Here is a 24,546-nt window from a genome sequence, read left to right as displayed (position 1 = left end):
TATATATATATATATATATAATATTCTGTAACTCTGTAACTTCTGTCGGTGCTGTGCTTTTTTGGAAATCGAATTTCCCAGAGGAACCCACCCGAGGGATTAATAAAATTCTATCTACATCTATTAATATCCCTAATAACAAAAATAAAGTATTAAGGAGGAAATATAGATCCCAGTCAGTTTTCAACATTATATTCCGCTTACATAAGTGGTGACTATAGTCCAGAAATAAATATTTATTTTATTAATTCATTAATTTACAATCCTGGTGGATCAGTTGTTTCCATTATCAGGACCGTTGGATGCCTGCAGTACCGTCTCCGACCTATGGGGTCGCTGTGGAGTTGCGAGACACTTCAGGATGCTCCGGAAATATTCGACATAAACCGGAAAAGGTACACAATGGCTACGGCCAGCAGCATGTAGCCAACGCATCGACAGTTAAGATCTTGTTTTAATTAAGCTGTTTTAATCATTGCCTACTTGTTCGTATTTTAACCGTTGAAATAGAAACGACTGTTTACCGGAGATGGGAGTTCCGGCGTTTTTCCGTTGGCTCAGCCGAAAATATCCATCAATTATTGTGCACTGTGTGGAGGAAAAGGTGAGTGGTTAGCTTTGAAAGCTAGCAGCCTGTCCGAGGAACATTATCGGGAAGCTTTTTAACACTCTTCTCGCGCATTTGACTGCGTTTTAATCGCTGCACACAGCGGGTGAAGTTACTATGGCAATGCGAAATGTTTTGGCGAGAGTGGGGACGATAAATCAAAGCTCGTGCAGTCTGTTTACTTACACGTGACACTGTAAATAACATTGCTGCTGTGTGAATGTTTGAAACCCACGCGGAACTTTAACCTGACAGCAAACACAGAAAGTGTTTGGATTCGTTGTTTTTGTATTGTTAAAATTAACAATAGCTATAATTACTTTACTGGTCTGCTGTTAAACAGTACTGTGCAAATGTTTTGAGCCACTCCTCGTTTCTTTATGATTCACAAGAGCTATTTGCCATAAACATTGCATACAAAAGTAAAAAACTGTCTACAGCATACATATCCTGCGTAATCACAAAGCTTTCTGAAATCTGTGCTGTAACCTGACATACATGTCTGTAGAAATGTCACTAGGTTCTGTGTGAGTGCAGCTCACAACAGCTGAAGATGTATTTTTGTCCGGAGTTGCAGCTCTGATGCAAAAAAGGTTATTTTTTTGTTTCCTTTCATGTTAACAGGGGAAGGAGTGTAATGGAGTTCGTATTCCTGTTGATACAACGAAGCCAAACCCCAATGAGGTGGAATTTGACAATTTGTACTTGGACATGAATGGGATCATTCACCCCTGCACGCATCCAGAAGACAAGTAGGAACCGTTCTCAGTTTAATCTGGACATAAAAGACCGATCTTCTGTATTTGCAGCTCAGTTCATTTCTGATATAACAGAAACCTACTCCCTGTGAGGTTTTTGTTTCCAGTGTAATTTATTTGGAAGTCAATAATTTCATTGAAACAGTCTTTTTCTAAATTTGAAATATTTATACAAATTTATACATATATAAAAGTTCATAAATGAAGCCATACCAAGTCTTCACTTTGTCTCTTCCTCCACAGACCGGCTCCCAAAAACGAGGATGAAATGATGGTCGCGATCTTCGAGTACATTGACCGCCTGTTTAACATCGTGCGGCCGAGGAGAGTTCTCTACATGGCCATCGACGGAGTGGTAAGCTGCTGCCGTTAACAGAAACGTGCAGTTTTTTTTCACTGATGAGCATTCACAAGTGTTACTGTGTGTGAAGTAAACTTGTTTTCAGTGTTACGCCGATCTGACAGTAGCTTTGATGTAAACTAAAGTTAACTCTGCCCAGGCTCCACGTGCCAAAATGAATCAGCAGCGCTCTCGGCGGTTTCGTGCCTCCAAAGAAGGGGTCGAGTTGGTGGAGGAGAAGAGTCGCGTGAGAGAGGAGGTCATCCAGAAAGGTGTTTTATTTGCCTCTTTGACTGCTGGACTGAAAATACGGGCAATATATTTTAATGTGATATTCAAAACACTGTAATGTTAACTGCGTCAAATTTGATGCATGGAGTTTTTGAGGGCTGTGCATCATCTGTGTGTATTTTTTTCCCAAAAAAACCTAAATTAACTGATTTTTAAACAATAAATTGCAAAAAAAAAATGGCAGATGTACCAAATATGATAAAAATTAAACTTGCATATGCAAATTGATTGATTTTTTTTTTTAAAGTATGAAATGATTTATTAAACACTCCAGTTGAAAAATATTTTTGGACATTTATAAAACAAATGTGTATTTAATATATTCCTGGTGATTTTCTCTTGGAGGAAGATTGAAACTCTCAAAAAGAGTTTGAAGCATTACATCTGGAAAAAAAACAACATCCTGGTTTTTTGTTTGTTTGTTTTTAAACCCGATTGGATCAATTTCAGCTCAGTGTAAAAAAATCTGCTGATTTTTTTTTTTTTTTTTTTTTTTTTTTTTTTTTTTTTTTTTTTTTCCCCCCCTCTGATTCTTTCTCTGTCCAGCTTGGATAGGGAATGCAGCCACATGGGGGTAACTCCGCCCTCTAGTTTCTTCTCAGTATAATATTGAGATTTTTTTTTTTTCCGTCTACAGGAGGTTATCTTCCTCCGGAGGAGATTAAAGAAAGGTTTGACAGCAACTGTATCACCCCAGTAAGTTTACTCCATCCAGTGAAATCTTGCCTAACTTTTATTTACTTGTAACAACGTAGTTACAGGATTTGTACTTGAATGGATGATTCAGTGACTTTTCTCTGCAGGGAACAGAGTTCATGGACAACCTGGCACACTGTCTGCGATATTATGTGGCCGAAAGACTCACCAACGATCCAGGATGGAAGAATATTGTTGTGAGTCTAATTTATGGCCAGATGTTACCTGCCCACAACTATTTCTTTTATAAAATAAAATGACTCAGTTTAATCATCCTTACGTTCCTCTTTTTTTGTAGTTTTCAGCTCTTGGTATTTTGCATTTTCAGGCACTAATCTTCAGTTTCTCTGTTATCCAGGTCTTCCTGTCTGATGCCAGCGTCCCAGGTGAAGGTGAACACAAGATTATGGACTTCATCAGGAGACAGAGAGGTACATGCATTAACACTCAGAGCAATTCCAATGATTTAATTAAAGGGACCTTTTATGATTATTTCACCTCCATATTTTTATGGTTGGCTTTAATGAAGAAGCTTTGCAATACTTAATGTTCAAAATAATCTTCGTCTTTCACTGGGTCTTGGTGTAGTGCCTCAGTGTTTTAGGTCCTTAAGCCAACTTTGTTCTGATTGGCTGTCGCTCCCAAACTGAAGGTTTGTGCCTGAGATGACCATATTAAGTATGTCTCATCTCGTCGGCAGCAGTCTGAAGCTGAGCTTTGACATATGTTGACCTCATTGTTTGAATCCTTGAAGCCATTTTTTATGTAAGACCGTGTTTGTGATAGAAGAAATGAAAAAAGCACAGTAATTCCCCTTGAATGCAGCTGCACTGCAGAATGGTAAATGGAAAAAGCGAAAATATGGGAGGCTTCTGATGTGAAGTACTCTGAACTGTAGTGACAGATTCACAGTTCAAAGTTAAAGTGCTGTTGATTATCAGGTTGACTCTTCTATCTTGAAGTCAAATTTGATAGGTGACCTTTGATGACCAAACATCAAGTACAAGCCTTCACCCCCCCCCCCCCCCCCCCCCCCCCCCCCCCACACACACACACACACACACACACACACACACACACACACACACACACACACACACTCTGTCTGATCTTCTGTTGACTCGATGTTTATGGTCGACTCTTGCAGCTCAGCCCAACCATGACCCCAACACGCATCACTGCCTGTGTGGAGCTGACGGTAAGCCTTCAGATCCGCCCTCTTAAAGTCAGGATAAGTGCTCTTAATAGAAGCCATTTACCTCCTCTGACCCAGCATATTCAAGAGATCTTGTGTTGCTGTCTGAATGACTAATTTATATTTTAACCAAGTAGTTTGACCATGTGTTTTCGTTGCATGTCAGCTGACCTGATCATGCTGGGCCTGGCCACTCACGAGCCAAACTTCACGATCATCAGAGAGGAGTTTAAACCCAACAAACCGCGACCTTGCGGTCTCTGCGGACAGACTGGCCACGAGATCAAGGACTGTCAGGGGATGCCCAGAGAGAAGCAGGGGCAGGTGAGGAACACGACTCTGAAGTTTACGTCCCTGTTAGCACTGCTGTCTGAAAAAACAAAGCTTTAAAGCGTAGTTTGAAGATCCACGATTTGAGTGAAAGTCTTTGACTGGAACATTTGTTTGTGCACATTGCAAAATGAGCTGTGAATTTTTTTTCAGTGTAGGAGCTGTTTAAATGAGCCATGTTTGTTGTCCTACAGGAATTTTAACTGGAACCACCTCTCAACCATGTTTGTGGTGCTTTTTGGAGCATTTTAGGAAAATTACCTGATAGTTGTACTATCGCGCTGACCTAGAAGTTTGTGGTTTGGTTTTGCTGAATGAAGTTTTAACATTTTATCAATCTGTTATTATGCAATTAGCATGTTTCTGTATCTTTGTTACGCCTGCACAGTTTACAGGTGGAGCTTTCTAACCAAGCCAGCTAGTGTTACATAATAACTTAGGACTCCACCTCTTGTCTAAATATGGTCAATTCTGGCTCAAAAAATACTGCTGAAAAATAATTGATGTTTGATGTCCCATTGCTGACATTTGCCATTTAAAGTGCGCAGTATACACTCTGTCAGCGGACTGAACCTATGTCTGTTTTACAGCATGATGAGTTTGCAAACACGATGCCGTCGGCTGAGCAGGAGTTCATATTCATCAGACTGTGTGTTCTGCGGGAGGTCAGTCACTCAAACTCACTTCGATCAGCTTTCTTTCTTTTTAGTTGTTTATTTTAGGGTCAAAATCTCACCTTTTGTTCACAAACATGAAATCGATCTAGAACGATCAAATTTGTGCAATCCAACTGGAAGGGTTCAATGAGTTTTACAGAAATAAAACGCAGTGGGTTGCCTTTGTGGTGCTTAAAATGATGGTTCCTAACCTCGGGCACCTCTGAAACTATTTTGAGGAAGAGTAAGAATATGAAATAATGTTTTGAGAGTTCGTTACATGTGTTTAATATATTCTGTTCAGTGTTCAGGTCAGCTTCGCTGTAAGATTTCAGCCTTACCTTGAACATTTCCTTTGAATCATCAGCTTTTCTTTTTTTCTCAGAAGTAATCAAAGACAGACTGCAGAGGAATGTTCTGCCTCTATCTGTTATGGACAGCATTTGAACATGAAAGCAGGAGCTGAAGTGTTGCTTCAATGATAAAATGACCTTCTCAATCATCTCCATTAATTCTCATATTTTCTTTAGTACCTGGCCAGAGAGCTGACCATGGCCAGTCTGCCTTTTCCCTTCGACTTTGAGAGGAGTGTAGATGACTGGGTCTTTATGTGTTTCTTTGTTGGAAATGACTTCCTACCACATCTTCCGTCCTTAGAAATCAGGTGAGCATCAGTTCATCGTCCTAAAACTGCTTTATACAGTTCTTTCATCAGGGACTATCAATCTGAAACACGCTGTTTAAATGTGGTGTCAATTCAGGAAGTGGTAACAGGGGTGTCTGCAGTGAAAGGTTATTCAAGAACTTATTATGAAGCGCTGTCATAAGTTTACTTTAATAATACCCAGAATGTACATACAGTTACTCACCATGATGTAAAAAGGGGAATCAGAGAAAACAGTAGGGTAATATTTAATGATTGGGTTACAAATAAGCCACAAATTCACAGAAAAATGGGGGAAAAAACACCAACAACAAAAAAATGTCCAAAAAAGAAACATAATGAACAAAACTCAAATGAAACAAAACACATAAATATAAAAAGACCCCAAAATGAAGAAAATGAAAGAAAACAAAGTAAAATGCACATGTTTGAGGAGTAAAACTACTTTTCATTTGTTATTCATGGGACAAGGCCACAGCAGGTAGCTTTTCTATTTATTTATTTATTTATTTTTTAAATCTGTCCTTTCTGACTCTACCCCAAAAAGGCATTTCTGTCTCCTCCCAGACTTTACTCGGGTGAATAGATTTTTATGTATTTATTCCTGAGCTTATTAGAATCCATCCATGTTTTTTCACTTAATAAATAAATAAATAAAACCTTTCAAATAAATATAAAAAATCAAGTGATTTAAATAATAGATTTGGTGAAATAAATAAAAATGTAATAATAATTACATTTAATAATAATTATTTAATAAATTTAAATATATAAATGTAAACAATTAAAATGAATATAATTAAATTTAACAAATGTCCTGGAGAGAGTATTTATGTATTTATTTTTTTATTATTGGCTCTAATTACAAAGCCACAAGTTCATCTCATAGCTAATCAACTGTCAGAAATGTTATATTAAGTGCTGTATCCACTGTAACGCTATTATTATTTTCTTTATTGTGTTTTTCATACTCGTATAGTTTTCAAGCTTTTTGTGCTGTTATTTGTTTGTGCAATATACAGAAGGTGTTTGTTTTTTTCTGTTGTATAAAAAAAGATTTGAGATTTGTATGTTCAGTCTTCCATCCCTATTAATGAAATAAAAGTTGAGGAGTTTGTTTGCATCTGTGGTTCATGGTTTTGTTTGTTTCCCCCAGAGAGGGAGCGATAGATCGACTGGTCAGGATCTACAAAGATGTTGTTCACAAAACTGGAGTGAGTGTCATCATTTATCTGAGCTCTGCAGGCAGCAGTGTCCAGGGTTTTTCTATTTGTTTGGTGTGTGTTTTTTTTTTTTTTTTTCAAATGTTTTAACCAACGCTGGAAGAAAAATGATATCATTGTTATATATAGATATAGGTATCATTGTTTTTGAACAATTGCACTTAATGTGTAGAGTCACCCTGTGCATACGTGCTTCTGCAGGGCTACCTGACACAGAACGGATACGTCAACCTGGAGCGAGTTGAGATGATCATGCAGGCTGTGGGCGTTGCTGAGGACAACATCTTCAAGAAACGCAAAGAGGATGAGGTGATTTTCACAACTTTCTCTCCTCAGATTTAGTCTTTTAGACCTGAGATGAAGACGAGGAAATGTTCGAGTATTTCTGCTCTTTATGAATCTATTTTATCGTTCACGATGTCATCTTCTTTCTTTAGGAAAACTTTAAGAGAAGAAACAAAGAGAAAAGAAAAAGAATGAAAGTGAGTATGATGAAAATGATGCTGATATTTTGGCTTTATAGTTTAAATTTACTATATAGGATCTTTGTTGTGCCATAAAGTAAACTTTTCAGGTGTTTCTGCTGCTAAAGTTTAGCCTTTATTTTCAATGCAGAGTCACCTCCGAAGGGGCAGAAAACCTAATGTGTCATTTTCTGCCTAATCAGCAGATATCACTTAAAAATACTTTTCTAGTTCGAGTTGAACTCAGATGGAGAAGTTTATATCAGTCTCATTTTCATGGTTACTAAAGACACTATAAAGCTATAAACACAGCATGCAATTAAAATGAAGCTGATTTAATCGGTGTGATTCGACTTCACCCAAAAACAAAGCCTAGAGTAGAAGTCAAAGTGTGACAGTGTTTCTGTTTTACTTATGGCATGCCACGTTTCTGATCAGTCATCGAGAGCCTGCTGCTCTTAGCATTTCCACTCATCCTGATGTTCCCTAAAACTATTTGAAACTACACATGCTGTTTTATTTTTGAGTTCTCATAGTTGCATTCTTACAGTTATGGGCTTGAGTTGAGATATTCTGTCCATGTTTCTGCAGGCGGAGCAGCAGGGCCCGGCCTACCTGACCACGGGTCAGTTTGCCCCTCATGCCCTGGGGAGAAGAGACCGACCCGAGGCTGTCCAGAATGCTCGGCACCAGGCCTGTGACATGAGGATGCAGTCAAACATGGTAAAGCTGGGTGTTTCTATCAGATTGGTTTTGTTTTGTGTAAAATCTTTAAGTACTGATGGTCAGTTTGTCAAAACTCTTACTGATTCTTGCGTAATGTTGTCGTGATCTGTCATTCTGAGATTTTTCTCAGAAATATGAGTTACCACCAAGCTGGACCAGCAATCCATACTTGGTGTGGTCATATCCAGCATTGTGTTTTTCATAGAGGTCTGTTACACTCAGTATTGGTTTTGTTGGGCACAATCAGACCTCAGGTCTGTGCCATTTATACCAACACTGAGGGCGCGAGTACTCTTTGCATTACTCTGAGTGATGGGTGTCGCCACTCAGACCAAACCACCACATGTGTGCTCGTGTAGCAGGAGAAGAAGTCAAGACGGAAGTTTCTTCAACCCGTGCAAGGCTACAACGAGTGAGAGGCGCGCAATAGGCCAAAATAACACCAAAAATGCAGCCAGTAAATATGACGTCACTCCTGCTGTGTGGCACCATTTGCGAGGTCGAGAATTGCAGGAATAACGGACCCATAAGTCATGTGATTATTGTATCCTGTACTGTTTTGTTTGAAACCTGACATTTTATTGCAATGAGCCATGGAGTCCTTTTCCTTTCTCCCCTCAGAGTGCTGCTCAATCCTTGAAGGCCATGATGAAGAATGGAGGCAATGTAAGTTGGCAGTTGTATATCACTGTGTTAACATTGACTCGCTGCGTTAGTTTTCAGCACAATGCCTTTTGTTCTTGGACTCGAGCTGTGCAGGATTTATGCTTCCAAATAATCATTATTTCCTTTATACTGAGCCTCAGTGGAGCCCCCTCTGTTCATCCTCTTTTGAAACAATCGTCTTTGCTCTTCTCCACACCCAACTTTCTTCTGATTGGTTGCCCCTCTTAAGTGGAATATAAGTGGGAGGTCACACTGAGAGTTGTGTGCCTAAGTTGACCACAATATGAGTTGTGATTTTTTTTTTTTTTTTTTTTTTTTTTTTTTTTTTGGTGCTGGTTTTTGTGTTCAGCATCGTTTTAAAGTGTGTCAAGTCATAAATAACCAACAGGAAACCAAACCACTGACACGCGGGAGAGTTTGTGTCCTCACCATTTCGATCCCCTGAATAATCTCTTAGTCTCTTCACAATCTTCTCTCCTCCTCTTCTTCTCAAGTGTGTGTCTGTTTACACCTCCAGGGGCTGGAAAACACCCAGTTAAGGACTCGGGGGATTTTAATTCTGCTGTTTAGGTTATTGGGAAAAAGGCTTTTTTTTTTTTTTTTTTTTTCCCTGTAGAGATTCTTCTATCAGCAAAATATAAAAATTAATTTGATTTAAATGCTGCTCTATCAGTCAGTTTGTGCGTTTCTTCTCTGCCATCATTTATATTTGGAGAAAATGGCAGCCTGTTTAAAAAAAAAACAAAAAAACAGAACTGAACAAAACGCCAGCGTCTGTATTCTAAAGTGTCTCCCAAGTTGGTAAATTTCCTGCCGTCGTGCAGCGTTAAATTTTATCGGCTGTCAATAGGCGACCATACATTAGCACATGAATGAAAAGAGTACAAAGGCTTCAAGGGGGCAAAAAAAAGGAAAGCTTGTAGCTAAGGCAGCGGATTCAGTGTCCTTCAAACACAGACAATACACATGTATATGCAGGAGCAGCTTTACCTGACGTGAATGCATATAGTCGACTCATTGTGAGCAGAAAGGTGTTATAATGCTCAGCATTTACTATATATATATATATAGATAGGCAGTTTTTATATACCCTTTTTTAAAACGATTAACCAATAATCACGTTTCATTTGAACTACAGGAAATATTGATCAGTTCAATCTTCTCCTTTTTAAAGATTTTGTTGCTTCTCTTGGTCGAATAATACATTTTAAAACTGATGCAAATGTACTACTATACTAGTACTTGGATAAGAGATTTTTAAAAGTATTACATTAGTGACCTGAGAATCTGTTCTCTTCAAATGAAAGAGTAATATTACCAGCTTAGACCTGTGTAACTAAAACAGACATGGTCCAGGAATTATTTTTGTTTTGAGTTATATTAAAATGCAAAGCAATCGCTTTAGATTGTATCAGATAACGAGAATGAACGCCGACTGCGGTGGAGCACAGCTCAGTGACCATAAAGCTTGTTCAGGAAATTTTAAAATATTCTGCTATTTCCAGCGACACACCGGTTTAATGAAACTGTTTCTTTGGGGAGAATTTAAAGATTTCCGTCTGCACAGGCAGAACTGTTAAAGCTCAATGCAAACACTACAACACTGCTGCTGTGTGAAAGGAAAGACCGCTAACCTGTTGTGTTTGAAAGTGCTTCTGCTCATGCTCAAGTAGTCCAGTCAGGGTTTTAAGTGTGTGTGTGTGTGTGTGTGTGTGTGTGTGTGTGTGTGTGTGTGTGTGTGTGTGTGTGTGTGTGTGTGTGTGTGTGTGTGTGTGTGTGTTTGTTTGTTTTGGGGTTTAATCACCCTCGGTAGTCGTCTGCAGGTCCCAGTGACAGTGCAGACAGCAGGGGAGTGAAGAGGAAAGCTGATGACAGCGATAGCGAGCCGGAGCCTGAAGACAACGTCAGGTAAATCCTTACAAACTAGGTGGGCGGGCTCACAGCAAAGGGTGGGATTACTGTGTTTTAATCTAAAGTGAATACAGAATCTCCCCCAATTTCTTCTATTTGCTAACCCGCATTAATTTCATTTTTAGAATTAATAAGCCTACAAATAAATTGTTCCCCTTTAAACGATTCAAGCAAACAAACTTCTCACGTGCACCATATCATCTTGTTCTCTTCTGTAACTACTTCATGTTTTCATTATATCCATAAACTCATGTTCCTGTAGTTTGTTCATCACAGGTATGCAACATGCAGAGGTGTACACTATCTTCTAGATAGACTTCTTCATCCTACCTGTATATGCAATAAACATTTACAGCAGGATGTTAGCTTGTGCATACATTATCTTCCTATAAATATCTTCGTCATCCATCATTTGATCCGAAGTCTTATTTAGTCTTAAATCTTAGTGCAGACAGTTAGATTCCAGACTGACGGTTTAATTTCAGGATATCTTTTCCCCCGTTTCTCCTCTTTGGCTCTATTAATCATGACAGCGCTCTTATGCTCTGCTCATTTTCCACATCATAAGCAAAGCATATATGAAGGAGCTGCTGGAGACCACTGCAAAGAGGACTAAAGACCACAAAATCATCTGCATACATAATGTGGTTCACTAGAAAGCTGCTATTCATCCACCCACTTTCAGCTTCTTTGATAAGTCATCAACATATAGATTAAAAAGAACCGAGGATACAGCTCCAGTAAGCCTGAACACTCGTGATGAACACTTATGGTGTATTTGGGCACCCCTCTTTTGACTCAACACACTTTTTCCCCCCTGTATTTATTTACAATTAGGAATGTGCACACAGGTCAGTGAATGTTTGGCTTTAAAGCCAAAGTGGTTGTCAGTGGAATTAATAAAGATATTTATTTAAAGCTTGGCATAATTTAAACTTCAGCTGTAGGCCTGTCAAGACTCCCTGCCTTACTGGGTTTATTCTTTTTTTATGATTAAAGAAACCCAACAGCACATAGAAATGTCATTTTAATCATTTTAATAACTCATACAACTTTGTAAGCAAGACATTTTTTAGTTTAAGTTAATTATAAGTAAAGTTAATCACAATAAATTAATTTTGGTGTGAAAACAAGGTTTCATAACACAACTTTCACTGACTTCTCAGGTACAAACTCTCAAAGTGCCCACACCAAAGAGCTATGCTTGAATTAAACCTGCTTTTACAAACCGCCACGACCCGAATAATACTCTGCAAGTAACAAAGCTGGCGTGTCAGACAAGCTGCTCATTGGCTCCTTTCTCAGCACATTTAGCGTCTCTGCTGGGCTCACACGGTGACCAGAAAATAGGCAAAACAAAATTATTTGTTTATGAGGTCAGTCATTTATTTCATCATTATTGTAAATCGGCTGCTGTCTGTCGAGTTTTCTTGAAGCTGTTTATAACTGGAAGCTCCTTCATAACCACAAATAACCTGTAATTTGAATGCCCAGGGAACTGCGTGCGTGCAGTTAATAAAACACCTTAAAAATAAATCTGTGCAGATGAACTTCAGTCAGCAAAGGTCGCTTTAACAAACCGAAGAGGAGAGACGTGCTCATTAATGCCACCGAGCTGCACCACAAGCTCTTTAACTCTCTGCCATCTCCGCTGCGCGCACACACACACATATTAGTACGCACATTTGTACACACTCCCTGCTCTGCTGAACAGCTCCCACTTCCCCTCTGCACGTGATTAATATGGAAAGCAGGAGCGTTCGAGTAAATTCCTCTGTGACGCACTCGTCAGAGCTGCTAAATCCATCGGGCTAAATTGGTATTCATGGAGGCTTTTCTCTCAGGAGTCGGCAGCTTCCCGCAGGCCGCTCCGAGGAGATGCCGGACGACCCTGATTATGTGTGCAGAACGGCATCGCCGCCCCAAATCTACCGCGAAGTCATAGCCGTTGAACTGTTCCAGCTGGTTTTTCAGCCTATAGATGAGCCATTTATTTGAATATGTTGTTCAGATTTACCTAAACTGTAAAGATTTGGTCATGTCAGCCAATAATCAACAATGGATTTGCAATTCTTGGCCATTGGCAGTATTTGTACCAGTGGAGTTGATTTCCCATATTCCCATCTTTATTACTAACTGAGATATCAAGCTTTTGTGTGGTCATCAGTACAGGTGGGGGCAGTCTAAAAAAAATTAGACATTGTGAAGTTGTTGGAGGTGGTGGGGTTCAGACAGATGTTACTGATGTTGAATGAAAGCATGTTAGTGGAAGTCTGGAGCTGTGCGCAAATTAATCCACATTTTAACCCCCAAAATGTTGCATTGGGCAGAATTCCCTCAAATGAGATTTTATTTAAAGGTCAGTGTTGGGAAGGTGGGTGTTGATGCCTAATTAACTACTCCAAAGGTCATCTCCTGGCCTTTTGGACAGTCCACTGGTAAATATGAAATTTGACTGGCTGTGGTAGTTGACACTGTTCTGATGGATGGAAGATGGAAGAAAAACAAGCAAAACAAAATGCAGAGCACTTACCATCAACTTCCCCGTGCCACATTTTCTGGCTGTACTACTACTAGCTAAGACTGATTTGTGCACGCACGCTGACAGAGATACTTGTTAATTATTATTCATTTGAATTCTTAAGGAGACTGATGACTAAATTACTTAATAATAACCCCACAGTGTGGTTTCCAGTAAGATGACTTAAATCTCAGTGTTTGGACCTGTGTGTAATGTCTTTCTTGGTTAGTGCTGTTGGTTAAGAAGTTAGTTCAATCTTCTGAGTGAGTGTGACCACCCCTTTGTGTCCTGCAGGTTGTGGGAGGAAGGCTGGAAGCAGAGGTACTACAAGAACAAGTTTGACGTGGACGCGACAGATGAGGATTTCAGGCGGAAGGTGGTCCAGTCGTACGTGGAGGGTCTCTGCTGGGTACTGCGCTACTATTACCAGGTAACTGAAGTCACACGGTGGGTTCAGTACTGTGTACAAACGAGCATGTCTTCAGCAGCGATGTGTTCTTTTTTTTTTTTCCCGTGTTTTTCTTTTCCTGCTGAGAAACATATTCTCACTGGTTTATAAAGCCTTTACTTCACCCAGATGCTAGCTTTAGAAACCGTTTAATAGTTTTCTTTGAACTTTGAACCCCGAGCTTTCATTACATACCACGATCCAAGCTAAATTTCCACCTTTACAAATGGAGAGGCAGGTGTATTTAGTCGTTTTTTTGATGAATTTATGCACAACATCAACCTTTCTGATCCTGTTCCTGAGTTACAGAATCAAATTATGTTAAGTTCCCAAATATTGCTGGTAAGGTTAAGAGTTTATTTTTCAGAGCAGTGCTTCTCTCCTTGAACTTCCACATACTCGTCTTTCAGCAGTTCTTTTTCTCTTTTTTTGTAACATTTTTTTAGTTAAGGTCTTATTTATACATGTGTAAAAAGATTAATCACATGAAGTTCTTGCTAACAAAAGTTAACGATAGCTTTCGTAAAATTAAATCAAGAGTGTGGCTGCCACAAGGTGAATTCTAACTTTTGGATATTTTAGCTTTCATGTAGACACTGAGGGGAAAAATTTAAGGTGAATGATGCACAGAGTAGAACTTTGTGCTAACAGTGCAAACAAAGACTGAGAAAATCACTAAAGTTTTTGAGGGGAAGCTAAAGGATAAGGATGCTTATTTTTCTTTTTCTTGTCATTTCGCGACCAGAACCTGTGTTTGACACAGAAACCTCACATTCTCTGTAAAGGTGAACCTGTAAGGTACATCGACTGAGTAACATGGATAAAGCCATTTATAGAATAGAATATAAAGCTTTGTCATTGTGTTCAGCATACAGTGAGAGTCTCTGTCCTGCTCGATGCATCAGGGTTAAGTATCGCTCATTAGTTTCTGAAGCATTTGATCATTCTGGATTTTGTTGCTGCTTGCTGAAACCTGAGTTACGGGAAATGGGTGGATCTGACTGAGAAGAGCACTACATGTTGATACTTGCTTTTCCTCTGCTGTATCCTCGATTTTACTTTAAATACACAAAATGAATTCACGTATACTTTAAACTAGCAGCTGAGAGCATCAGCTAACCAGAAGGGACTTTGCTGAAGTCATAAACAAAGTGTGCAGGAGGGACACTTTCCTGTAGATCTGGATACAACAGGAGTTGTTCATGCAGTGAAAGGAGTTGCCCCCTGCTGGACATTAAAGATAAGTTGCTTTCATTTTTCACCACAAGCTTGTAGAGGTAGTGGGAGAGGCAGCCTAGTTGTGTGAAGTCTTCTCCAGGTCTATGTGGAAACGAGCTTCATGCCCTGTGAAATGTCCATTGATGGTAAAACCTGGTTGTTCAGTATATTCAGGTGTTCACATGACATAATTATTTAGGAAACTAACATTGCTGAGCCTTGATGTAAGCAACTGATAAAACTGCCTTCACTTGCTTGTATTGTTGCTGCTAGGCATGTGCTTAACTTAATTTGATGTTCTTCTCACTGTGATGTTCCTGTCACTCTAAATCCGGGTGTATCTGGGCTTATTAGACCACATGACCTGGGTTCAGTCTTTATGCTTCCTAAAAGATTTGAACCTGTTTAACAATTAGCTTCACTGATAGCTGGTTTTCTTAAGGGTACACGTGTTTAGTCCCAACACCGTGAGGCCTATTCATATGTGGAAATGCTCTTACTTTTAGTAATACAGCCGTGAGTGCTTCTGATTTATTTTTAGTCTATTTGATTTCACCAAACTGTTAAGTGATCTCTGATAACAATTTCTTTTCTAACCATGTTTCTTCCTCAAGGAAGAGCATTTGTCCTTCCAAAGTTTTAATAGTGTGTTGGAGAGCCTAAAGCTCAGTCTTCAGACTGGTCTGACTGCTCTGTTTCATTTCTTTAACTACTTGTGGTCTTGCGTGAAGTCAGAGAGAGGATATCCTTAATGTGGTTCAAACCTTTTGTTTATACGGAGCAGCCAGTGAGAAGAAGTTAGTTTAAGGGAGGGGAGCTAAAATGTCAGAGGCTAAACTGATTGGAACAATAAGAATAAGGACTATTCTGAACTGTGAATTATGCAAAGCTACTCTAGTAGAGTCCAAGAATCAAAATATGGAAATGAGTAGAATCAGATCAGAACCACTTGCTTGTTGTTTTTGAAGATGATTTGCATTTGAATAGGACTCGGAGGAAAAATGTTGTGTGATGATTGAAAACATGAAAATAAAAGATCGCTACAGCTTGATCTTTAATCCTGCCTGACCACACACCTGATAGGAAGTAAACCAAAACCTTAATGAGGAGTCGGTACACTTACTGTTGCTGAACAAACATGTCTGACACAGAAATGCGAACTTTACTTCCCACAACTCACCTCTGAGGTAACAAGGTCCTCTGATAAATCCTCCTCACAAGTGAATTAACCCAGGGACTGATATGTGTTTCGTTGCATTTAGATGAAGCCTTCCGACATGAATGACTCTCACTTTTATTATTATTTACTATGTTTTTATTTTAGTTTTACTTATTTACACGAAATAAACTCGTGCTCATCTAACACTGAGATCTGCTGCTGTTGTTTGCAGTGTGATTATACACGAATCATTGTAGTGTTGTAAAATATTGATCTTTATGTTGAAATGAAATAATCAGCTGGGGTCCCTCTCCAGGAGAGCCAGGGCGCTGAGCCGGGGGGGATTTGTCCTGGCTGATTGTGCTCTCCTCGTATGCACACTCTGTCGACTCCACACGCTCGCCAATCCAAAGCCCGTCTCAGGGGGCCGCTCTGAGTGAATTCATTAGCGGGCCCTCGACGGACGGAGACGTGTCTGCTCTTCGCTGCCACACATTCACGTTTCTCCTCGCCACTGACTGAGTTAAGATCACGCACACCTCACCAAGTGATCGGGGAAGACAGAGCTCAGTTTATCCCCGTTCTGTCTCTGCTTTTCATCATAAGGGCAAAAAACTAATTTTTTTTTTCCTCCAGTAATCTGTTGGATGTACAGAAAAGGTCTCCTCTGCCAATAATTCATTTCTTTACAACCGAATGGCCGCAAATGACAGTTTTCCAACTAGCAGGCTGTTCTCTAATGGCAGTTTGAATGTTCATGCTTTGTTGACACTGGTGATTTGCCTTTTTAGTATTTTTATTGTAATTTGCGGCGGTGCATGCAGATGTTAATGGGCTCTATAGCATTACAGGACTGACAGGCAATTTTGAAGGGCAAAGTTGTCGGGGTAAAAGTCAACGAAGGGAGAAACCTGTGTCCAAAAATGTTATTTTATTTCAGGCTGAATGGAAACTGAGCTTTATTTCTTCAGTTTAAAGAAGGTTGAGCTGTTTCCTGATTTCTCTACATTTCATGGCTGATGGACCCGAGTGTTCCCAGCATTGTGACAAAAAACAAACCATATGAAAGTTATCTAATGAGCGCATATTGAAAAATAAATATAAGCAGAATGTTTGTGGTGAGCCCTGACACATTTCAAATCTCTTTAAGGATTTAATGTTGCTCATCAGTGGTGATAATTATACAGCGCGAGTTTTGTTGTTCTTATAACTTTAAATGGAGATGATCAATTTAAAATGTTTGTTTAAAAACTTTGGCAATCACTGGGGTAATATTACTGTAATCTTAAGTCATCTGTCATTTTTCTTCAGTATTTTTATTGGGTTTTGTTTAAGAAATAACAAAAAACTTGAGCAGCTGGATAGTAACTGGATCCTAAGTCAACCAATTCAGACGTACTTTCATACTCGCAGTCGTTAAACATGCACAGATTATGAACCAATGAAATATCAAATTTTAAAATGGTTACATGAATAAATGTCCCACATTTTTACAGATGTCTGCTTTCCAGTTTCAGAAACAAATCATACATCGCTCAATGTGGATGTTAATAACCAGTGAACAAATGATATTTTGTGGATATTTCAGTGCCTCCCAAATAATTTTAGTGAAATGTCATAAAATAGTTTTCTTTTCAACATGTGGATTTTAAATCAGTAAATTCAGTTTATTTAAAAAAAAAAAAAAAGATCTGTTAATGCATTTTTGATTATTTGACTCACTAATGTGAACACAGTGTGAATAAATCACCCATTTATATATTTAAACTGAAAGGTCTGTGTATGTTGAATCTGTGGCTCCTTCATGTACTTAATAACATATTGAGGTAACAACTTTCACTTCCTGTTGTCAGCTGTTCTGAGTCAGGACAGTAAGTGTGTATATGTGTGTGTATATATATATATATATATATATATATATATATATATAAATTTTTTTTTTTTCATATTCCCCCCCCCCCCCCCCCTTGTTGCTGCAGTTCGTGATCTTTGACCCTGCCAGCCTCTGCCACAAATGAACCGAGTCCTTGAGACAAAACATTTTGCCATATTACCATAAATGATCTGTCCGATCGTCCGAATGTGGCGATCAGAGCCTCCTCTGCCTTTTATCATGGTAAAAGGACCGTATTATCATTTGAATGACCACCTTTAATAATAGAGTGCTGGGCTTTAAAGCTGAGATTGGCTGAGATGCGAGGATTGGTGGATTTACCGGAGGACCTCGTTTTCTCAAAGGTGGATTGTGGGAAGTGAAGGTTGTTCTTTGGTGCGAGGCATGTTTGCTCAGGAAGGATAAGTGGTCCAACTGCATGGTGACGACTTTTTTTTTTTTTTTTCTTTCCCCAGAGCTTTTTTTCTTCTTTGTCAGCAAACATTTCTGAAACACAGAACAGAGGAAGGTGATTACATTTTAGATGCAAGAGCCTCTCAGCAGGTGTGGGAGAGATTTATTTATTTTCTTTCCCTCAGAGGCATCATGGTTTGAACTACAGTCTAGTTTTAGTTTTTTTCCCCCTCATTCTTGTTGTTTAACCATCAAGCCAAAAAAAAAAAAAACTAAAAAAAAATAATCTGGCATGTCTGAAAGTGTAGAAAGTTTGAATAAAAAGCAAAAGCTGCCTGAGGATTCAGTGAAAGGTTTAAAATGTCAGCACTGCCACCTTAGACTGGTCAGATTGGATTTTAAGCTTAGTGCTGCTAAAGAAAAAGGGCAGAGAAAAGCTTTCTGCTTCCATTTCGAAGTTGCTTTTAATTTCTTTTTCCCCCTCATCTGGGTGCTTGAGTTGATATCGTGCCAAACGAGCTAATGCTGAATGAACAACAATAAACTAACACCAATGATTAAACTGAGCAGAAAATGAGTCACCAGATTTTATGAGAGTTATGCCTAATGTGAGTGACTGAAATGTGTTGATTTTTGGATTTTTTCCTGTATTTTTATTATTGTAAAGTGAACATAAAGCAAATTTATTATCCAGGTAAGGGATAAAGCCACTAAGAACTCCACTGGTGAGATGTGGATCCTTCTTCATATTTGTGAATAACTTCCATGTGTGCACCAGCATCACACTTAATTACTTTATATGTAATTACATACATTTAATTACTTTATATGCAACAAGCTTCTTTTTTCAGTCAAACATTGGCCCCATTAACTGATCTTAAGCTCAGAGCTAAGTTGTTGATTGGAATTGTTTACTCGTTGATTTGCAGGGCTGTGCTTCTTGGAAGTGGTACTTCCCGTTCCACTACGCACCGTTCGCCTCTGACTTCAAAGACATCAAAGACATGTTCTCAGACTTTGAGAAGGACACCAAACCAGTAAGAATGGATTTATTTCTCTCCTCCTCATTCTCAATCTTTCTCTCTGTGACTTTTCAGTGAGAAATGTTGTTTTTCCTGCAGTGAAATCTGAAAGTGTGTTGAATCAGTCATGTTCCTTTAAACTAAAGGCTGCTATAGCTTGTTGCTTGTAAAGCCACTGATAGCAGCTCAAGTTATTAAAGAAATTCACTAAAACACCGTAAAAGTTCACCTCAGTTGACCTGTTGGTCTTCCCTAAGTATTAAGCTGGCGTTATGAAATGAAAGTTAAAACATAACACAATGAACAACAGTAGAACAAGGAAAACACATCAAAGGTTTAAACTGAGAAAATCTATAATTATACAACCAATACCAGTTCCTTTTGAATTTGATAGGTCTTAAAAAAGTTGGGAGATGTAACAAAAGGGTGGAAAAAAAGGAAGTCGTATTAAGAAAGTGCTGGAATAATTCAATTATCTCATCATCTGCTGAATGTAATATAACGTTCACTCTGGCGGGAACTTTGTGTGGAACAGACAAGGCAAAAACAAACAAACTTAAATCCAACTTGATCAACTGATCATGTCAAAGCAATGCAAGACACACCAGCGCACAACTGTGAATCATACGGCAGCATCGCACACTACAGCGTCCGATCTTCAGGGTTTAATCAACAGACATGACTGTTTGGTGGGTGTTTTGTGCAGTTCAAGCCACTGGAGCAGCTGATGGGAGTGTTTCCTGCCGCCAGCGGTAACTTCCTGCCACCAACATGGAGGAACCTCATGAGCAGTCCGGTAAGTTTCAGGCATGAAACGGCTCAGCAGTATTGCTGCTCTCTGATCTTTTTAGTTGTGGTAGTTGTGCCAGTGTCTTTTTGAGTTTTACTAAATCGCTTCCTTTGATGCAGGATTCCTCGATCATCGACTTTTACCCCGATGACTTTGCCATTGATCTAAACGGCAAGAAATACGCCTGGCAGGGTGAGTCTGTGACATTTAAATAATGTGGACAGAGAGATTTATTACAGCTGTTTTTGTTTAATCTTTATTGTTAATAAATGGAAATATATTTTTAAGCCAACGTTTCATTCGACACACTTTTTTATTTGATATTAACTATGCGGCTCATTTTGGTATGAAGGGCTCAAATTCCCTGTGCAAACAGCAGAAACTTAAAAAATGTTTCAGTGCGGGAATATAGAGGCTTTGACTTCAGAATAAAAGTTTTAAAAAGGAGAAGATATAACCTGAGTACACATTAAAAACTGATTTAGAGAATGTAATACTGTACTATTACATGATTACACTATTTATTACTGTAAGTGCACTTGTTTTATATCATGGTGCTACTTTCATAGGTGTTGCCTTGTTGCCTTTTGTGGATGAACGTCGGCTGAGGGCGGCTTTGGCTGATGTTTACCCCGACCTCACTCCTGAGGAAAGTGAGTAAAAGCCCATTGTATCAAATGTAACATCTGGATTTCTCTTTCGGTGAACTTTACCTTCTGTGATAAAGGTGTTTGATGTAAAACTCACTTTATGTTTGTAATTCTGACATTATCACCATAATGCAGTAACAAAGCACTCCAATAGCTGGGGTTGGCTGTAGTGTCAAAATGTTAAAGGGTTGCAGTGCTGCCATCTCTGCTCCTCTCCATGTTTGGATAAAGGGTTAAAGGGTCTAAAGAACTGTGTTATAGTCAGACAGGTGCGTTTTATGTATTTGCATATATATGCAGATATTATTTTTTTCAGTCATCATCCCCACAACGTACAGTTTGCAGTAGAACCCATATTCACCTTTCTTATCATTGTTCTGACATAAATGTGGTCATTTATCTCTTTATTTTTCTGTTTTCTAATCATGGGCTTCTCTCCCGTTTACACTCAGACCTGTGTGAGCAGGGTAGCAGTTTGTGAACTCTTGTTTTTTCTCTCCTTTCTGACCACACCTGCTTTCTGTGCTCTGTTTCAGAGAGGAGAAACAGCCTGGGAAGTGACGTGTTGTTTCTGGGGAAGTCTCACCCACTCTTTGACTTCATCCATGAACTGTATCGCACAGAATCTAACGAGGTAAGAAACCCGACGCCGTCAGTAAGCATTCACTTCAGTCAAATCAATCAATCAAAACTTTATTTATTTACCTCTTTTCATACAATAAAGATTCAACTCAAAGTGCTGTACACATTAAAAACGGAAAATAAACAAAAATACACACATGCATCTCCTTGACTACACCCTCTCATCACCCCTCCATCCCTGCAGCATGACCTATACATGGATATAGACACCCAGACATCATACAGAAACACTGGAGCTAAAAAAAATAAATAAATGAAAGCTAAACATAAAGGCAGGTAATGTGAAAGAATAGAGACATAATTATAATAAAAGAGGAAACGTGAACAAATAATGCAGTGAAAATGTGTCAGTAAATAAATGAAAAGTTAAATAAAATAAATTAATAAAAAACCTTAACTTTAACTTCAATTCAAAGGAAACTCTTAGCTCAGTGTTATCGTGACACACACACACACAACCCTGTTCAGCTATCTTAGTGAGGACCTTCATTGACATAATGGTTTTCCTAGCCCCTTACCCTAACCATTAAAAATGAAAATGAATGCCTAACCCTAAACCTAACCATAACCCAATTGTAACTCTGACACTAAAACCACATTTTGAGCCTCAAAGAGGCCTTTAAACTTGTGAGGACGGGTGAGTGTGTCAGTCACAGGGATCAGATACAGTATATGCGAAGAGGACCATGGAGGAAGAGGAGCAGATAAGTTCAACAGCAATTTCACGGCCCCTAGGACCGTGCAATAAAAACTTCTATGAAAGTCAACTAAATGAAACTTTTTTTTTGCAGATTTCGGTCCTCACAAAGATAGCTAGACAGAAACACACAGAGTCAGCTGGTTTGCGTCTGTAATAACAGTCTTCTTCTTCTGCGACTCAAACTTTGATATGCTGCCGCGTCACTGTGCTGCAGATGTGCGTTGAAGCTGTGCAGGTGTCGCCCGCTTTGAGTTTAGTCTCACTGATTATGCATTTGCAAACCGAAGCAATCGATGCGTAGACTTGCTGGGTAAATACTTCTTAATGAGTGCATCTGAACAGTCAAGCAAGCTTCTGTGTGCTTTGCTTTCAGCGATGAAATGAATTTGATGTGAAGGAAAATTAGTTCATCTAGAGGATTCAGAGTTTCAGAGGCCTCGCAGTCTGACTGAAAGAATAATGCAGGTTTTATTTATCGCTGCGTTCCACGAGAGAAAAGCCTTCACCTCAGAGGACCCTCTTCTCCTGCAGTTACATGAACTTGAACTTTTACGTAGCCCGTCTAGACGACAGGTACAGATTTGATAAATAAATAAAACTGTCAGATGAGGATGAGATGAACTACTGAAAAACATTTGACAAAAACCTCCTGTGCAGACATGCAGTTTATAAGGAAAAATCTTCCCACCTGACCATCACAGTTTTGGCCACAAAAATTCCTTTTTTTTTTTCTTTTTCTTTTTTTTTTTTTTTTTTTTTTTTGAGGGTCCATTTTAAAATTCCATTATCTATAAAACTACTTGAAGTAGGTCCTTCACATTTTTAGGGTAAATTTCTGGTACTATGGCTTTGAGTGTGGACTCAAGTCAACATAGAATGTGGATATTTGGATGTGTGATCTCTAACGGCAGATTTGGAGACCCGTAGAAAGCAGTTTTTCAGGTAGAGGACTGACGTTTTATTTGCTGCTGCTCATATACAAGGCAGGTGACACTAGTTTAGAATATGTGTAATGTATTCACAGAGTCATAGTACCAGATATTTACCCTCAAGAATTTATTTGGAGCTCAAATATTTTCTAGATGATGGTATTTTAAAACAACTTCTTTAAAAAGATGCTATAGAATTTTTGCTAGCAGGACAAACACAACTTGAAGTAATTGTCTGCGCTTTAGATGGTTTAGTTTTTTTTTTCTTCTTTTATGTCCATGACCTAAGAAGATCAGAGGAAGCATAATAATAGAGTGTTGCTGCATTAAACCATCATTTGTTTGTGGATACAAACTGCAGCTTTATCTCCATCAGGACACTGAGATCCCTGCAGAGCTGTGCCATGGAATCCAAGGTAGACTAAATCTCGATGACGACCCTATTCTACCAGATAAGTAAGGAACACCGACTTTATTCTCATTTCTCTGCCTCTTGTGCCATGTTGCCACCGCTCTAAGCCAACGGAAGACGAGCTGGGTAAATGTGACATCTGCCTCATGTATTTGTTTGTGGTTATCCTGCAGTACGGTGAGGTCGCCTGTTCCAGTGCTGCGAGATATTTCACAGAACACTGCAATCGGGTAAGTCAACACAAACATTTTTTGTAGCATTGATATTTACTGTACATGTTGGGAAGACTCATTGGATTTAACTTAAAATTCCACCAACAATGACGATGATGTCAAGTATGGCTGGAGGCGAACAAAGAACAGGAAACGCCTTTACAATTGCAGTAAAATGTTCAGATTTGTGTAATTTTTTTTTTTTTTACATATTTCTTGGTGAAAGTTCACACATGAGGTGTCTTTAATTATTCATGGTCATGTCGTTTTTTTTCCTGTTTAATCCCTTTGTATAAAAATTCCACAACTATACTTATAAAAAGCAAAAACCTTCCCTGATTTGAATTTGGCTGATGTCCGCTTCAGGCTTGTCTGCTTGTGCCCTTCTGGACTGTATCAGACATTCCTGCTGTTTTTATTTTTCTTTCTTTTCTCCACTTCCCTCTCTGAAAGTCCAATTCTGCATCTGCAGTGCATGCTGATCTTTATGGTATCAAACCCACAACCCTTTAATTAAGTTTTACTGAAAAAAGGGAAGTCATATTGAGACAAATGGAGTAAACATGTGCAGCATAGGAATAGAGCAAATATTTGTCTATTACAATGCATTGGAATTGGGCATCCCTGATAATCTGATACGTAAAAAGGAAGGTCCTGGTCTCACTGCTGACTTTCTGACCTTATGCATTTCCTTTGGGCTTCAACACCACTGACTCGTCCACTGAAAACTGCCATTTGGAGTCAAAGTTGGAGGCCAGATTCTCATCAGCAGTGGTGAAATCTTTTGGAAACAAGAGTTGATATCTGTTGTCTACAAGTAGCCCAAATTGGATGACCTGAAAAATTTAGATGAGAAAATATTTTATTTTTTAAAAATCTGTTTTGAGTTGAATCCCAACTTTAACACAGATGTCGCACAAAAAAACATGACAAACTGTTGCATCCACTTCCAAAAATAAGCTAAAAAAGCTGATTCTGATGGACGTTATGACAGACCATCCCAGATTAGTCTTTTTTTTTCTTATCGCT

General features: G+C 38.9%; 1 protein-coding gene across 1 annotated transcript in view; it reads left to right on the top strand.

The window, feature by feature from the left end:
- Positions 1–380: 380 nt before the first annotated feature.
- The window catches only part of xrn2 (5'-3' exoribonuclease 2), a 42,738-nt gene continuing 18,572 nt past the window's right edge, over positions 381–24,546 (top strand). The window contains exons 1-25 of the mRNA XM_080883851.1: positions 381–604; positions 1,232–1,359; positions 1,609–1,720; positions 1,866–1,977; positions 2,634–2,692; positions 2,800–2,889; positions 3,051–3,123; positions 3,840–3,890; positions 4,054–4,211; positions 4,808–4,882; positions 5,404–5,537; positions 6,694–6,751; positions 6,962–7,069; positions 7,198–7,242; positions 7,816–7,947; positions 8,572–8,616; positions 10,430–10,524; positions 13,343–13,478; positions 19,090–19,197; positions 19,889–19,978; positions 20,092–20,164; positions 20,542–20,625; positions 21,159–21,256; positions 23,270–23,349; positions 23,479–23,535. Coding sequence (XP_080739977.1) covers positions 530–604; positions 1,232–1,359; positions 1,609–1,720; positions 1,866–1,977; positions 2,634–2,692; positions 2,800–2,889; positions 3,051–3,123; positions 3,840–3,890; positions 4,054–4,211; positions 4,808–4,882; positions 5,404–5,537; positions 6,694–6,751; positions 6,962–7,069; positions 7,198–7,242; positions 7,816–7,947; positions 8,572–8,616; positions 10,430–10,524; positions 13,343–13,478; positions 19,090–19,197; positions 19,889–19,978; positions 20,092–20,164; positions 20,542–20,625; positions 21,159–21,256; positions 23,270–23,349; positions 23,479–23,535 — 2,276 coding nt within the window. The 5' untranslated portion in view covers positions 381–529. The remainder of the gene's footprint in view (positions 605–1,231; positions 1,360–1,608; positions 1,721–1,865; positions 1,978–2,633; positions 2,693–2,799; positions 2,890–3,050; positions 3,124–3,839; positions 3,891–4,053; positions 4,212–4,807; positions 4,883–5,403; positions 5,538–6,693; positions 6,752–6,961; positions 7,070–7,197; positions 7,243–7,815; positions 7,948–8,571; positions 8,617–10,429; positions 10,525–13,342; positions 13,479–19,089; positions 19,198–19,888; positions 19,979–20,091; positions 20,165–20,541; positions 20,626–21,158; positions 21,257–23,269; positions 23,350–23,478; positions 23,536–24,546) is intronic.

This window comes from Rhamphochromis sp. 'chilingali' (genome assembly GCF_963969265.1).
Source record: "Rhamphochromis sp. 'chilingali' genome assembly, chromosome: 5".
NCBI classification, from domain to species: Eukaryota; Metazoa; Chordata; class Actinopteri; order Cichliformes; family Cichlidae; genus Rhamphochromis; species Rhamphochromis sp. 'chilingali'.
The sequence above is the reverse complement of the archived record's forward strand: the minus strand, read 5'-3'. Positions and strand labels throughout refer to the sequence as shown.